The sequence below is a fragment of the Uranotaenia lowii genome, chromosome 3, assembly GCF_029784155.1.
Source record: "Uranotaenia lowii strain MFRU-FL chromosome 3, ASM2978415v1, whole genome shotgun sequence".
Classification (NCBI taxonomy): Eukaryota; Metazoa; Arthropoda; class Insecta; order Diptera; family Culicidae; genus Uranotaenia; species Uranotaenia lowii.
In genome coordinates this window covers 49,476,528-49,493,134 of record NC_073693.1, presented here as the reverse complement: position 1 = coordinate 49,493,134, position 16,607 = coordinate 49,476,528, and the positions used below count along the sequence as shown (strand labels likewise).

The 16,607-nt window shown below is 33.3% G+C and overlaps 2 protein-coding genes across 2 annotated transcripts in view; one reads left to right on the top strand and one right to left on the bottom strand.

Moving 5' to 3' along the window:
* The window catches only part of LOC129752164 (uncharacterized), a 29,980-nt gene extending 19,524 nt beyond the window's left edge, over window positions 1-10,456 (top strand). Inside the window, exons 9-11 of the mRNA XM_055747955.1 lie at window positions 9,293-9,387; window positions 9,504-9,733; window positions 9,787-10,456. Coding sequence (XP_055603930.1) covers window positions 9,293-9,387; window positions 9,504-9,733; window positions 9,787-10,370 — 909 coding nt within the window. The 3' untranslated portion in view covers window positions 10,371-10,456. The remainder of the gene's footprint in view (window positions 1-9,292; window positions 9,388-9,503; window positions 9,734-9,786) is intronic.
* Window positions 10,457-14,109: 3,653 nt separating this feature from the next.
* On the bottom strand, window positions 14,110-15,259 carry LOC129757389 (vitamin K-dependent protein C-like). Its single transcript, XM_055754603.1, has 4 exons — window positions 15,052-15,259; window positions 14,921-14,994; window positions 14,535-14,853; window positions 14,110-14,467 (listed from the first exon to the last, which is right to left on the bottom strand). Exons 1-4 carry the CDS (start codon window positions 15,179-15,181, stop codon window positions 14,136-14,138), a joined length of 855 nt encoding a protein of 284 aa, XP_055610578.1. The 5' UTR covers window positions 15,182-15,259; the 3' UTR covers window positions 14,110-14,135.
* Between the last annotated feature and the right edge of the window lie 1,348 nt (window positions 15,260-16,607).

Here is a 16,607-nt window from a genome sequence, read left to right as displayed (position 1 = left end):
TACATTGGGCTGTTGAATATTTCAGGTCATATCTTTATGGTCGAAGATTCACCGTGAGAACCGACCACAGACCATTAGTGTTTTTATTTAATATGAAAAAACCAACATCTAAACTAACCAGAATGAGGTTAGATTTGGAAGAATTTGACTTCGATATCGAATTCTTAGCAGGTAAGGCTAATGTATGCGCTGACGCATTATCTAGAATACCCACAAAATCAGAAGATTTGAAAGCATTAACAGTCCTCATGGTAAACACTAGAGCCATGACGCGAAAACGCCAAATAAAACCAAATGAACTGGAAAATTCAACGGGACCAAGTAGCGAGATTGATCACCTTGCAGCTTGGCACACCGAGAATCCTTCAGAAACAAAAAAATACCTTAAGATTGGATGTGAAGTGCACCACACCCAATTGAAGATGAAATTATTTAATCATAATTATACAAAAGTGTTAGGAGAAACTAGTTTACCAATAACGCGCGCGTGCAATATAAATCAAAATGGAAGTCAAGCACTAGAGTTTGCACTTCTAGAAATCGGAAAAATATTAAAGAATTACAAGAGAACCATGGTTGCCATCTCTGAGGAAGATGAGCTTTTCAATTTAATGACGACTGAATCAATAAAAGAAATCGCCAACAGAGCCATTTCTGATTATCAGTTGATAATATATAAACCTCCGAAATTTATCCAAAACAAACAAGATATCGAACAAATACTTATTAATAACCATATGACACCCATTGGCGGTCATATAGGTCAAAACAGACTCTATTTAAAGCTTAGAGAAAAATACAAATGGAAAAATATGAAAAACGACATCAAAGATTTTATTAAAAAATGTGAAAAATGCAAAATAAATAAAATCTATAGACACACAAAAGAGCCAAATGTTATCACTACCACACCAGCAAAACCTTTCGAAGTACTCTCAATCGATACCGTAGGACCATTTGGCATAACAAACAAAGGTAATAGGTACATTTTAACTGTTCAATGTAACTTAACCAAATATATTGTACTAATACCAGTACCAACTAAAGAAGCCTCGGTAATAGCGAGAGCACTTGCCGAACATTTCATTTTGATATATGGCAATATCATCCAGCTACAATCTGATCAGGGAACTGAATTTAACAACGAAGTTTTCGAACAGATTTGTAAGCTGTTAGAAATTAAACAAAATTTTGCTACAGCCTATCATCCACAAACTGTAGGTTCATTGGAGAGAAATCACAGATGCCTCAACGAGTATCTGAGATCCTTCACCAATGCTCATCATACAGATTGGGATGAATGGACTAGATTTTATACTTTTTCGTACAACACCTCACCAAATACTGAACACGGATACACTCCGTTTGAACTCGTTTTTGGAAGAAAACCAGCACTACCCAATGATTTACAGGACAATCAAACATTTAGACAACCAATATATAATTATGAGCAGTACATGCAAGAACTAAGATTCCGCTTGCAAACTACTAACGCAATAGCAAGACAAAATTTATTGAATCAAAAAGAAAATCGTCAACAATTTTGCAATAAAAATATTAACCCAATAAACTTAAAAGCAGAGACCTTGTCTATATCACAAATGAAAATAGAAAGAAGCTTGACCCTTTCTACATAGGGCCATTCATCGTGACGGAAATAAATGAGCCTAACTGTAAAATTCAACATAAAATATCAAAAAAGGAAACTGTAATCCACAAAAACAGAACTATCAAAGTTTAAAAGTCGAAAAATTCAAAAACAAAATAAAACAAACTATTATACAAAAAAAAATAGTTTTAAGCACCGAGCCCAATCTTATAAAAAAAAAATAAGAGAAAACAAAAAATAAGTGAAAAAATAAGATGGGTAAAAATCCTCAGTTCAACACTGTGGAGTGAGTAATTCGGTTTAGTCTTAAAAACAACATGCTAATTTTAACATACCAATTATTACCAAATTTTGTAAGAGGTACTTGGAGAAACGCTTATAACGAATGATTTCTTTCCAATACATCATTCTCCTAGAGGGGGAAGGTGTAGTATATTAAATCTAACATTCAAAATTATTAATTGTCTCGAGTAATAATGACATAAAACATTCACGTCTCAGTAGAACCAAATCATCCAGAAACCAGACGTTCTCACATTTCTGAAAACGTCGCCTTGTAGAATTTCTAGCTGAGTGGAAATCACAACACATTGCTGAACAGCACAAGTGTTAATTTCCACTCCAAACTAAATTTATTGCATACGTCTTATTCTCACAGAACAAAGAACGACGACCCCCGTCGTCGTCACCTAAAAGAATTTCCAAATTGCAACGAGCGACGACTCATGTCGTCGTCAACTAAATCATTAAACTCGAGGTAATCTGATCCTTGCCTAGCCAGCTTACACGATTCCATCGTTGCCTCACAGGGCGCTAACCGCCAGCCAATATGGCTTGCACATGCATCAATATGCTCGATAGTTGTCAAGCGCATCGATTGGACAGGCGCGTCTCTCTCTCTTTCTTAGTTATGCCGCGTCGTTTTCTCTCACCAGAAATCGACTGCTGATTGGTTAATTGCAAAAGTTTGGCAACTCCAAGCGCCTCCTAGTTGAGTAGACTAAGAACGATGTTGTGTAGAGATAAGGTGCCGTCGATTCTAAATTTATCAATAAACGACATTCTAGTAACAACACTCAATCGTAACACAAGTGTTCTTCACTCATCGTATCACCATACTTGAATTCAACCAGCAGCACATTTTATTACACCATACTAGGTGTGATCCCAATCTTTTGGACGATAACTTAAGTGCCTATTTTACATTCTACATTTTTGAATTTTTGCACAAAATTTTTTGATTATGTTTTGAGAAGTATAGAACAAGGATTCTAATGCAACTCAAATTTTGAAATTTGATCCACCCTATTCCGAGATGATCGGCTTTGAATATTGAGTGCGATTTTTTGAAAGTGTTCTAATTTTAGGTTAAGTTTTGGGCGCAAAACTAAAACATTATTTCTAGGCAAAATACCTCCGAAATAGCTTTTGCTCATTATCTTTCAAATGAGATCAGAAGATTTGTAATATGTCCTAAGACGGCTGAGATATGAACGATCAAAATTTGCATGTTTTTTAACGGGTGATCCCAAACTTTTGGCCGGCAGTGTACAATGAAATAAACTGAGTTAGATGTATTTCGCAAGTTCGTTTTTGAAGGCCGGCCACAATGCACGCGAATTGCGAAGCGGTTCAACACTGAAAAAACCTTCGGTGTTTTGCAAAAATTAATCACACGTGAAACAATCTTTGCAAATTAATTTGCAGAATCAAAACTGTGAGCGAGGGATACGTACCGCGCAAAAAAAAAAACAAATCTGCGTTAATCCGAAAAACCACGTTAATTCCGGAAAACCGCGGAAAAAAACCATGCGTGGTCTAGGAATCTTAAGGACATGAATACTCGGTGCCTGGACTTTAGGAGGACGTCAGAGAATATATTTTTGACACCCACATCCAATATGGCGGCTTCAGCCTAACATCAAAATGCTTCAAATGACTGAACATCTCATAAAACACCCATAATGTGGGTATTAGGTGAAAGGAATCAAAAGTAAGTAAGTAAAAGTCGAATTTTCAGTCCGACGCTATGAAACGCCATCTTAAATAAAAGACAATACGGTGGCTTCCGCTCAACTTTAAAATATTTTAAATGACTGAAAATCGCAAGAAAAAAAATCTACTAAAACTATGACAAAAATATAACAAAATTATGAAAAAAAAATTACAAAATTATAACAACAAAAATAACGAAACGCTGGCAAAACTGTGATAAAAATATGGCGAAGTGATAAAAACATAACTAAAATATGAGAAAAATATACCAAAATTAGACATTAAAATGGCAAAGCCATGATCAAATTTAAAAAAATATCTCACAAAAATTAATAAAAATTGTCTAAATAATAATAAAAAATTAACAATTATGCCAAAACTCTAAATAAAAACTTTGACAAATATCTGACAACATTATAAAAAATATGAAAAAATATGACAAATATTATAACTAAACAAAAATAACAAACATGACAAAATTTTGCAATAAAATAACAAAGCTATGAAAAAAATATGATAAAAATGTAACAAAACAATGATAAAAAAAAACAAAATTATGACAAACAATTGACAAAGGTTGTTATAGTACTGTAAGATTTTTGCCATTTTATTTTTAATTTTGTCATGTTTTCATCTGTCGTATTTTTGTCATAGTCCTGTTAGATTTTTTGTTCATTTGATTGTAAGTTTTTTTATAGTTTTGTCTTTTTTCGTTCGTTCGTTCGTTGTAATTTTAATGTCGTATTTGTCATCATTTTGTCATTTTTCTTACATATATTTGAAAGTATTTTGTTATATTTTTATCTCATTCTTCATAATTTTGTCAGTTTTTTGTCATTATTCTGCCAAATTTTTGTCATATTTTTTTCAGAACTTTGTCATTTTCTAGCTCATTTGTCTTATTATTCATTTTAATGTCAAATTTTTGCCTTAGATTTACCTCCTTTGTAATAATTTTTTAAAGTTTTATAGGTGGTTGTCAGATTTTTGTGATTTTATTGTAAATTTTGCGTTATTATATTGTCAATTTTTAAATTTGTTGTCAAATATTTGTCCATATATTAGTTCTGTCAGGTGGTGTTATTGTCAAATTTTGATTATAATGTTACTTTAATTTGTCGGCCTTAGCGGTGAAAAGTGATGTCCTTTTTAGTAGGGACATCTAAAGACTACTTTATAGTAGTAGGCCCGTGAGGAACAAAAATTTGATATGTGATGATAATGCTTCTAAATAAATTCTACCCGCTCATCTTCACTATCTTTCATTTCATTTAACCTTATATCCATCTATATAAAAAAATCATAATCTTTAGATGTCCCTACTAAAAAGGACATCACTTTTCACCGCTAAGGCCGACATTTACGCATTTGTCATAGTTTTGCCGTTTTAGTTAATTTTTTCTCATATTTTTTTCCTAGTTTTGTAATACTTGTCAAATTTTTGGCATAATTTTTTTACCATATTTGTCGTGTTTTATTCAAAGTTTTGTCATTTGTCACTATTTTGTTTGTCATATCTTTGTCATTTTTTTTTTATCCCTTTTACTCATTTCTTACATCGTGGATGGTTCATGCGATTGTCAAATATCCCCTGCATTTTAAATTAAGCGGAAACCGCCATCTTTTATTTCAAGATGACGTCGGACAGCCAAATTTGACTTCTACTTATTGAGCACTTTTATCCAATACCCATATTGTGGGAGTTTAATAATCTTTTCAGTCACTTCGAGCATTTTAAAGTTGAGTTTAAGAAGCCATATTGGATTTCAAGATGGCGTCGGACAACGCATTCCAACTTTTATCCGTTCAGCTTCTTCATCCGCCACATATGCCACCGGTCGTTTATTGCCAGTTAGAATTTGTTGCAATTGAAAAAGACTGAAACCGCATTTTTTTTGAAAATCCGCGTTAAAAAACCGTGCATTTTTCATAACCAACACAGAAACGGCAATGATAATTAAATAAATAAACTTTTGGAAATGATTTTTTGATAAATAATCATTTGCGAATATTCGAGAGAATATTTTCAGTGTATGTCCAGATAAACAGAATGAATTTGCGCGATCGAGCCGGGGCTTCGCACGAAATTCGCTTGCACTGTGGCCGGTCGAGGTTTTTTTCAACGTGTTTCAATGAGAAGCGGTTTTTCGTGCGAATTAGAAATTCGCTTCGCGCGCACTGTGAACTCGATCTTAATGTCTGTCCAGATCGCTTCTCAGAACTCAATGATGATAATTCTTGGTAACACTCATTGGTTGTCTTATTCCCAGTTTCTCTGTGCTTGACTGCTTGGTAGCAGATGGTCTTCGTTTAATTTATTTTACTCAAGAAGCATAACTTGTTATGCAGAATATACTTCACTTAGTAATATTATTCGGAACTATCAGAACTTTGCATGTTGAAATCCATAAAATGGAATTGAGTTCTTGGGGGTCTAATATATGGTTTTCCAACGGTTATTTCATGGATATTCATTACGGATCTTAAAAAGTCTTTCTCATAATCTTTATGAAAGGAAAAGATACAAATGAGAAGGTCTAAGTAATCGATCGACGTGTTTGATAGTCGCTCCCGAAAATGTTCTTCGTCATCATGAAAATAAGAAAAAAAATATAAATCTCAGTTTGAAAAAACAACAACTGAGAAGAACTGGAAAAGGCAAGGAATTTTGGTAAAGATAGGATTACCTGTGGAATAAGCGTCAAACTGTGAAGGTATCGGGTAAGATCAATTCATTTTTTGTATATTTTTTTTAGTTTTCAAACCCGTATTCTATAGAATCATATGAAGCGTTTGGCAAGGAACTCCACGCTTCATTCCTCCCTTTTGTTCCTGTATCTTTTGCGTTTTACATCACATGGTTGGCCTGACCGTAGTAGTATCTGCAATGCATGTTATACCCAAGCAACCAAAAGTTACATATTTACTTGAATGAAGGCTTTGAAAGTTACATATTGGCTGACAAATAGAATCAACTGCCCAATTCCCTTGAGTGAACTTTTTGGTGCTCATTAATGAACTTGAAAGTTGCAAAAGTGATTTAAATGTACGTTGTAAAGGGTACAAAAATACTCAAAACAGGATTTACTATGTCACAAAAAGAGCACAGAGGTGCTTTCTTCTTGGCTGGCTGTCTGATTGGGCGGGTGCGCTATCACCACTTCGAGTTTTAGTTTCAGTAACAACAACATCTAGGCGAAGGTCGGGGTTCGATCCCCAAGACGGACAAGCTTTTTTTCAATAAGCAACGTACGTCTCGGTGGTCGAGTGGTTAGCGTGGTAAGACGGTAATCGCTAGGTCCACTGACGGCATGGGTTCGATTCTCATCTCGGTACTGGGTGTTAAATGTTAATCTTAAGTTGTCCTCGTCATTTATTCAGTCTGTAAAGCCTAAATCGGCTAAGACTGTGTATGTCTTTTTAAATTTAAAAAAAATGACAATTCTGAAGCGATATATGTAGGAATCGTAAGAAAGAAGCTATTGAGCAATTTGTCGAGTTTGGAATTCGGTGCATGGTATCATGGCGGCACCATATACTTAACAAAGTAAATTATCAAGAGAAGGTGATACGAACCGATGCCAAGGGTGCAATTGAGATGGAGAGAGAATTTTTTACTCATTTTACGATTTTTGAAGCTGAATTAAAAGGCCGTTGGAAGCTGAATAGTAGGTCATTAAGACTTCTTTTGGAACTTGAAAGTATCAATAAGAACTTACACCAATTGGACGCTATCCAACCCCTTATTCGTGCTTATCAGAAAAATGCAAGAGAGCGCAAGATTATGCTCTCATAGTCTTCAGATCGTTGCCAGCGGATATATTTCCCAGTTCTCTCATTGGTCCATCTGGTTTTTTGCCTTCTGGATGCACTACTGGTTGCAGAAAGAGCATGACGATGATTTTCTCACTTGAAGCCCGTTCTATCATATGTGATTTAAACTGACTTCAGACGACATTTTATACGATCTTTTCCCTAAGCAGTTGGAATTGCGATTCGCAACACCAGTGCAAGCCACTTGTTGTGGCCATGAAAAGCCATTGGTGGACTGTGGGTGCAGCGCTTGGCAAAACGACCACTGCTTGCCCTTTCCCCTTCTGGGATTGGGCTTTGATAACCCCTGGTGGTTGCCAAACAGTGGAGGCAGATTCGCAGACTGTCTGCCTGGGGGCCAAGGCCGGGTCGATTGTGGCAGCTGGACCCGGGAGCAGGGCGTCGGAGCGAAGCAGCAGAAGAAAGAAGGCTAGCTCGGCTTACATACTATTTATTTCTCTCTTTACTTATTTACTATTATTTACACTTATATAGGGGAGAATGAGGATACTTGATCCCTGGGGATACTTGATTCCTTAGCTATATCTCGAAACTAGAGTGTCTTACAAAGATCAAATGTTCTAGAAAAATGTGCCAAATGAGCAAAATAACAATGCTTGTAGTTTAAAATTTTTTTAACAAAATAATTGTTTGAGTAATTGAACTTTGTTTAAAAAATTTCACATAATGTAACTTGAAGATCTTTTTTCATCACTTTAAAATGTTCCTTACATGGGAAAATTATGAAAAAAATATTTGTTCCAATATATCAATCGTTCGAGCGTAGAATGAACTTCATAATGCCATATTTTCAAAGCAATGGAAAACTCTCAACTTTTTTCAGAAAAAGTTTTCTAAAATGTTGATTATGGGTATAATTGATCCCCTAGAGTTGGGTACAATTGATCCCCCTTCCAAACGGCATATTCTTCTTCTGAATTGATCGTTATGATTGCTAATCACGAAATTACTAATATTTATCCAAAAACTGATATTTATCAAACAATTGTCTGAAGAAAAGACCAAAAATCATTAATTTTCTCAAAATTATAAAAAATAGCGCCTTTAAGTATGCAATGTTATTAGCGTTGAGACAAAGTTATAGAATTTTCTTCATATGTCTGCTATAAATTGTGAAATGAGAACAAACATGACCAAAATAGTAAATTAACATTCTATCTTGGGGTTTTGTTTGATTTTTATACAAGGATTATGGCTTCCTGAATAAAAGATCAAGTCTCCTTCAAAAGGGGATCAAGTCACCCCTAACTTCAGAAAAATCACAATTTTTTTACTCCCACGAAAATGCTTCTTGTTTATCAACGGGTTTAAGTATCGTTCTAATTTTTTAAGCATAGAAACTTGAAGTTACAAGCTGTCAGAAAATGTCAAAGACGGCGAGTTTCTAAAATTTTCCAAAAAGATATGGTGAAAATAAGAAAAGGGGATCAAGTATCCCCACTCTCCCCTACACTTTTCACCCATCGTGGCGGTCTGCCGGTTTGAATACGAATGACTCCTAGGCGCATAAGGAATGCGCCCTTTAATAGGCTGACGAGCAAGCACACAAACACGTACTCGCGCCATATGGATCCGCCTAGAACATTCCAGGCGCAAACATCTCGCTTTCAGTGAGAGCATCCGTTTTGCTCTCTCGGTGTGCCACACACTCGTCCATTCTCAGTCCGCTTGTCGGACTGAACTCCACTTATGATTCTGTTTAGGTACATTGGAAATATGTATTTTATTCAAGTAATTGTTTCTGACGCAAGGTCCAGACTGTGGACCCGATTGATATTTAGGTCTTAATTTTCTTTTTTCCTCGACATAGTGGGTACACTAATTTATATCCGTTTTGTTTTGGATGTTTTTTAGGTCGCTGTACTGAAAAACAACATGCTTGCCTGCAGTGGAGTACTGATAAGTGAGAGCTTTGTCCTGACCGCGGAGTATCAATGTCTTCGAGAACAGTAAGAAAAGATATGTCTTTTTTTCAGTAGTTTTTGTTTTACATTTTCAGGATGACTCCAGTAGTATTTGATTATGCCTTTTTTTCAATTTTTTTTTAACGTTCTTGTGTTTGAAGGAACCATACAACGTTGAAGGTGCGTATTGGACAAGATTTGGACAAGGATATCAAAAAAATTTACCGGCACCCGCTGTTCGATGAGGGTTTCTTCACTAGCGTCAATTTGGGTTTGCTGGAAATTGACACTCCTGTGAACCTGGACAGACAGCTGGTGCCGGCATGCGTAGCTAATGAAGCCTCCGAAAATCTGTACGACAACTTGCTGCGAACCGGGTACAGCGGATTGCGTAAGAAAACATAACCGGAATCGAAATGTATTTGTTTTAACATACCCTTGCAGAAATTTTCCAGTACTTCGAAAGTTCGGAAAATCGGCTGATGTCGTTCAAAGAGTGTGATGACTTCATGCGAAAAAGTTTCTTCACGGCCCTTCAAGAGCACCAGGTGTGCATCCAACTGCTGGAAGATTTCGAAGGGACTGATTTGTGGACCCCGGCCCAGGGTATTCCGGGTAGCCCGCTTCAAACTGTGAACAGCCGCAACTGCATGGCGACCGTCGTAGGAATCGCTAACAGGCAGTTTTTCGGTGGCGAAAATATGATTATCTACACCCGGATGGCTTCGACCGTCGATTGGATCGAGGATATCGTTTGGGGAAATGGAAGCCTTACAGCCGCTTTTGAGCGCAGCATTCCGACCACAACAACTGAACCGGGTACAACTCGTAAACCTGTGGTTTTAACGTTCAACTTCGGGCCAGAGAATAGAGTTACTTGGAATCCGTTGCGTGACCTGGATGAGTCAGAATACGAAGAGGAAAATGGAAACGCAGAAGAATATCGGACAACGGTTCAAAGTGAGAAAAATAGAATGATTCCTTTAGTTCGAACTACTACCGCTAAAAGTTCGAAACCGAGCAATTGACAGCAAACAACGATTAATAATGAGATTGATTAATATAAAAATTCTTCATAACAGTAGAAAAATAAATTTACTTGTGCAATGATTCATTCAAACAGTTTGTGATGATACGTCCCTAATTCCAGCGTCATTTTCCTCATTTATTTTTATTTTTACTTTTGCCATTTTTGCCATTTTTGTCATTTTTGCCATTTTTGCCATTTTTGTCATTTTTGCCATTTTTGTCATTTTTGCCATTTTTGTCATTTTTGTCATTTTTGTCATTTTTGTCATTTTTGTCATTTTTGTCATTTTTGTCATTTTTGTCATTTTTGTCATTTTTGTCATTTTTGTCATTTTTGTCATTTTTGTCATTTTTGTCATTTTTGTCATTTTTGTCATTTTTGTCATTTTTGTCATTTTTGTCATTTTTGTCATTTTTGTCATTTTTGTCATTTTTGTCATTTTTGTCATTTTTGTCATTTTTGTCATTTTTGTCATTTTTGTCATTTTTGTCATTTTTGTCATTTTTGTCATTTTTGCCATTTTTGCCATTATTGCCATTTTTGTCATTTTTGTCATGTTTGTCATTTTTGTCATGTTTGTCATTTTTGTCTTTTTTGTCATTTTTGTCATTTTAGTCATTTTAGTCATTTTTGTCATTTTTGTCATTTTTGTCATTTTTGTCATTTTTGTCATTTTTGTCATTTTTGTCATTTTTGTCATTTTTGTCATTTTTGTCATTTTTGTCATTTTTGTCATTTTTGTCATTTTTGTCATTTTTGTCATTTTTGCCATTTTTGCCATTATTGCCATTTTTGTCATTTTTGTCATTTTTGTCATTTTTGTCATTTTTGTCATTTTTGTCATTTTTGTCATTTTTGTCATTTTTGTCATTTTTGTCATTTTTGTCATTTTTGTCATTTTTGTCATTTTTGTCATTTTTGTCATTTTTGTCATTTTTGTCATTTTTGTCATTTTTGTCATTTTTGTCATTTTTGTCATTTTTGTCATTTTTGTCATTTTTGTCATTTTTGTCATTTTTGTCATTTTTGTCATTTTTGTCATTTTTGTCATTTTTGTCATTTTTGTCATTTTTGTCATTTTTGTCATTTTTGTCATTTTTGTCACTTTTGTCATTTTTGTCATTTTTGTCATTTTTGTCATTTTTGTCATTTTTGTCATTTTTGTCATTTTTGTCATTTTTGTCATTTTTGTCATTTTTGTCATTTTTGTCATTTTTGTCATTTTTGTCATTTTTGTCATTTTTGTCATTTTTGTCATTTTTGTCATTTTTGTCATTTTTGTCATTTTTGTCATTTTTGTCATTTTTGTCATTTTTGTCATTTTTGTCATTTTTGTCATTTTTGTCATTTTTGTCATTTTTGTCATTTTTGTCATTTTTGTCATTTTTGTCATTTTTGTCATTTTTGTCATTTTTGTCATTTTTGTCATTTTTGTCATTTTTGTCATTTTTGTCATTTTTGTCATTTTTGTCATTTTTGTCATTTTTGTCATTTTTGTCATTTTTGTCATTTTTGTCATTTTTGTCATTTTTGTCATTTTTGTCATTTTTGTCATTTTTGTCATTTTTGTCATTTTTGTCATTTTTGTCATTTTTGTCATTTTTGTCATTTTTGTCATTTTTGTCATTTTTGTCATTTTTGTCATTTTTGTCATTTTTGTCATTTTTGTCATTTTTGTCATTTTTGTCATTTTTGTCATTTTTGTCATTTTTGTCATTTTTGTCATTTTTGTCATTTTTGTCATTTTTGTCATTTTTGTCATTTTTGTCATTTTTGTCATTTTTGTCATTTTTGTCATTTTTGTCATTTTTGTCATTTTTGTCATTTTTGTCATTTTTGTCATTTTTGTCATTTTTGTCATTTTTGTCATTTTTGTCATTTTTGTCATTTTTGTCATTTTTGTCATTTTTGTCATTTTTGTCATTTTTGTCATTTTTGTCATTTTTGTCATTTTTGTCATTTTTGTCATTTTTGTCATTTTTGTCATTTTTGTCATTTTTGTCATTTTTGTCATTTTTGTCATTTTTGTCATTTTTGTCATTTTTGTCATTTTTGTCATTTTTGTCATTTTTGTCATTTTTGTCATTTTTGTCATTTTTGTCATTTTTGTCATTTTTGTCATTTTTGTCATTTTTGTCATTTTTGTCATTTTTGTCATTTTTGTCATTTTTGTCATTTTTGTCATTTTTGTCATTTTTGTCATTTTTGTCATTTTTGTCATTTTTGTCATTTTTGTCATTTTTGTCATTTTTGTCATTTTTGTCATTTTTGTCATTTTTGTCATTTTTGTCATTTTTGTCATTTTTGTCATTTTTGTCATTTTTGTCATTTTTGTCATTTTTGTCATTTTTGTCATTTTTGTCATTTTTGTCATTTTTGTCATTTTTGTCATTTTTGTCATTTTTGTCATTTTTGTCATTTTTGTCATTTTTGTCATTTTTGTCATTTTTGTCATTTTTGTCATTTTTGTCATTTTTGTCATTTTTGTCATTTTTGTCATTTTTGTCATTTTTGTCATTTTTGTCATTTTTGTCATTTTTGTCATTTTTGTCATTTTTGTCATTTTTGTCATTTTTGTCATTTTTGTCATTTTTGTCATTTTTGTCATTTTTGTCATTTTTGTCATTTTTGTCATTTTTGTCATTTTTGTCATTTTTGTCATTTTTGTCATTTTTGTCATTTTTGTCATTTTTGTCATTTTTGTCATTTTTGTCATTTTTGTCATTTTTGTCATTTTTGTCATTTTTGTCATTTTTGTCATTTTTGTCATTTTTGTCATTTTTGTCATTTTTGTCATTTTTGTCATTTTTGTCATTTTTGTCATTTTTGTCATTTTTGTCATTTTTGTCATTTTTGTCATTTTTGTCATTTTTGTCATTTTTGTCATTTTTGTCATTTTTGTCATTTTTGTCATTTTTGTCATTTTTGTCATTTTTGTCATTTTTGTCATTTTTGTCATTTTTGTCATTTTTGTCATTTTTGTCATTTTTGTCATTTTTGTCATTTTTGTCATTTTTGTCATTTTTGTCATTTTTGTCATTTTTGTCATTTTTGTCATTTTTGTCATTTTTGTCATTTTTGTCATTTTTGTCATTTTTGTCATTTTTGTCATTTTTGTCATTTTTGTCATTTTTGTCATTTTTGTCATTTTTGTCATTTTTGTCATTTTTGTCATTTTTGTCATTTTTGTCATTTTTGTCATTTTTGTCATTTTTGTCATTTTTGTCATTTTTGTCATTTTTGTCATTTTTGTCATTTTTGTCATTTTTGTCATTTTTGTCATTTTTGTCATTTTTGTCATTTTTGTCATTTTTGTCATTTTTGTCATTTTTGTCATTTTTGTCATTTTTGTCATTTTTGTCATTTTTGTCATTTTTGTCATTTTTGTCATTTTTGTCATTTTTGTCATTTTTGTCATTTTTGTCATTTTTGTCATTTTTGTCATTTTTGTCATTTTTGTCATTTTTGTCATTTTTGTCATTTTTGTCATTTTTGTCATTTTTGTCATTTTTGTCATTTTTGTCATTTTTGTCATTTTTGTCATTTTTTAATTTTTGTCACTTGCTGGTTTTCTCGCTCAAACTGCTGTCGTAGCCTAACCAAAGGCGTTTATTAATAGAGGGATTCATTCAGAAATGATAAAACTATTATCTTAAACATGAAAAGTAGCGTTATATTCTTTAGAACACAAAGAAGTGTTAACTTTAAGAATGTTTTATTTTGATGCATTGTAGACATAGCTTTATTTTAAATAGGATGCACTTTATGAATCTTGACCCCAAACGATCGACTCGATCCAATTAAAAAACGGAGCGATCCTCGTGTAAACGATGAGATTTGTGCTGCCAAAATGATTGCGACTTCCCACTCCGACGATGGTTGTGGTGCAGGTGCCATTACTATCGGTGAGCTGCAGGGAACTTCCCGGCAGGCCCTGGACCGGAGCCCAGAAATCGAACCCTTCGAAATCCTCCAACAATTCGACGCACAGCTGATGTTGTTCCACTTTGAGGAAGAAGGCTTTCCTCATGAAGGCGGAACATTCCTCAAATGACATCAGTCGGTTTTCCGTTGTTTCGAAGTGTTGAAAAATTTCTGGAATACAAGAATTAAAATATATTGTTAGAAAATTTTTACTAAGTTTGTGAAGGATTTTCCTAACGCAGTCCACTGAATCCAGATCGAATCAGATTCTCATTTAAATGTTCAGTATTATTTTGTGCCAAACATGCTGGAACCAGAGCGTGATTCAGCTTGACCGGAGCAGCCAGTTCGATCAAGCCCAAATCGACTCCGGTGAATAAATCTCCACTTTCCGGGTGCCGGAAGATTTGCTTGATGTCTTGATCCACGCCCAATCCGATTCGAATTTTCAATTGCGAGGGTTCGTGCTTAAGGCAGTGATAAACTGAAGTTAGAACGAATCTGTCGCTGATCAAAATTCCACTACAATGCAAATAATCATCCATCATAATGGCAACCTGCAGAAAGGTTTATTAAATATTATGAATATATTCTTCAAAAATTCCTATATAGTAGACTTCTCACTATATGTGGTGATCTGGAATTGTAACATGTTCCATCGTTGTGTTTTTTGGTGAGCGTACCGTATTTGAAACATTCTAAAATACAACTTATTTTATCATCTCATTCTGCAAGAATTCACGCATTCAAATTACCCTCGGCGCTCCTACTCGTTCGATTGATTTGTGACCTTTCACTTTCTGGAGAAGTGGAATCACTCGTCACAACTTCATCATTACCCAGTGCACCGGTAGCTAAAATCACAATCAGAACTAATCTATTCATTTTTCTTCCTCTTTTCTTTAGTACCTAGCTACAACTGTTCCAATCTTATTTGCGGCTTGAGCAGAACTGATCGTTATAGTTCAATCTTTTCTTTGATGAATTTATATTTTAGCAAACAAGCTGCTCGGGGAAAAACGTTGAAAATCAAGAAACTGGGGAATTTCTCCCGCTACGATCGAAACGAGAAGCTGCGCTTCTCTGAGCATGAGTTGATCAAGGTGCGTAGGTTTGAACATTTTTATCTATTTAAAAGTTTTGAAACCATTATTCGGTTGTCTTCTTACTTTTTTTTCTAAATTAGATTAAAATTTCAAACGTCTACAATCCAACTTGAAATCTAGCTAGGCACCACTAAGCCGAATTCGAGCAAACCCGGATTGATCCAACCTAGTACATACAAACATGAACTCATAACATTCCATAAATTCAGTAGGTTAACAAAGTATATTGCGTAGATCTTGAATTAAAGGTTCAATTTTACTGGCACACCACATATTAGTTGTGTGTATGGATGAAACCAACACGTGGTCATCTGCTTAGGCATGAATCCATGTTGTTCGTTATAGGAATAAAATTTGCAAAACGAGAAAAATGGATCTAATACAACCGGCTCAAACAGTTTAGCAATCGCAGATGAGGCAGAAATAACACGATAATGGTTAACATTCTTCCTGTTACCTTTTTTGTGGACCGGAAACATGTACCGTAAAACGGGGTAACATTGATCACCGCGGTAGCTTTGATGAACATGGCATTTTTCCACATAATCATCAATAACTAAGTCTAACGTTAAAATATCTTAAAACTTCTTTCGACGTTTAGAAACCTATATATTGAGTTTCAAATTGGGATAAACATAGTTTGTTTTTTTAAATTTGTAATAAAATTAAAAATGTTATTTCAAAATCTTATCAAAATCTAATATTTAATTTTTCGAAGGTTCGCAAACAAACACCCTTCCTGATGAAATCAAAGCGTTTAGAAGCAGCAGGTTGATTTATGTGACAGTTCAACTTTTTGCTTTAATGAATTTAGAGTTTTGGTGAAGTTTTTGTTGTATTTTGAGGTAAATTTTTGATATTTAAAAAATAGAGACGTTTTCCTAGAGTAAGCTTATCTAGGACAAAAGGCTAGAAACCATATCAAATGGTTAAGTTTGAAAGAAAAAAAATTAAAGGGGATAGTGCGACGGCCTAGGAAGTTGAATGAAGGCAAAATTTATTTTTTTTTGTACTTTAAATTTTATAAGTAACTAGCTGACCCGACAAACTTTGTTGAGCCTTTGAATTTTCACAAAAATATTGATCATGTAAGCAGATGGTAAATCATTTTTTTATGTTCATGGAACTTGAATGGTACCATAAAATGGAGTGAATCAAAACAGTTTACTGGCATTAACATAACTCAATGAAAAAAGAAGTTCGGA

What these genes read in the sequence shown, in the direction of transcription:
- LOC129757389 (XM_055754603.1), bottom strand. Translation starts at nt 15,181, where the DNA reads ATGAATAGATTAGTTCTGATTGTGATTTTAGCTACCGGTGCACTGGGT. An exon ending in AACGAGTAGGAGCGCCGAGG is followed by an intron (nt 14,995 to 15,051) that starts GTAATTTGAATG and finishes GTTGTATTTTAG; the next exon opens with AATGTTTCAAATACGGTACG. An exon ending in ATTCCAGATCACCACATATA is followed by an intron (nt 14,854 to 14,920) that starts GTGAGAAGTCTA and finishes ACCTTTCTGCAG; the next exon opens with GTTGCCATTATGATGGATGA.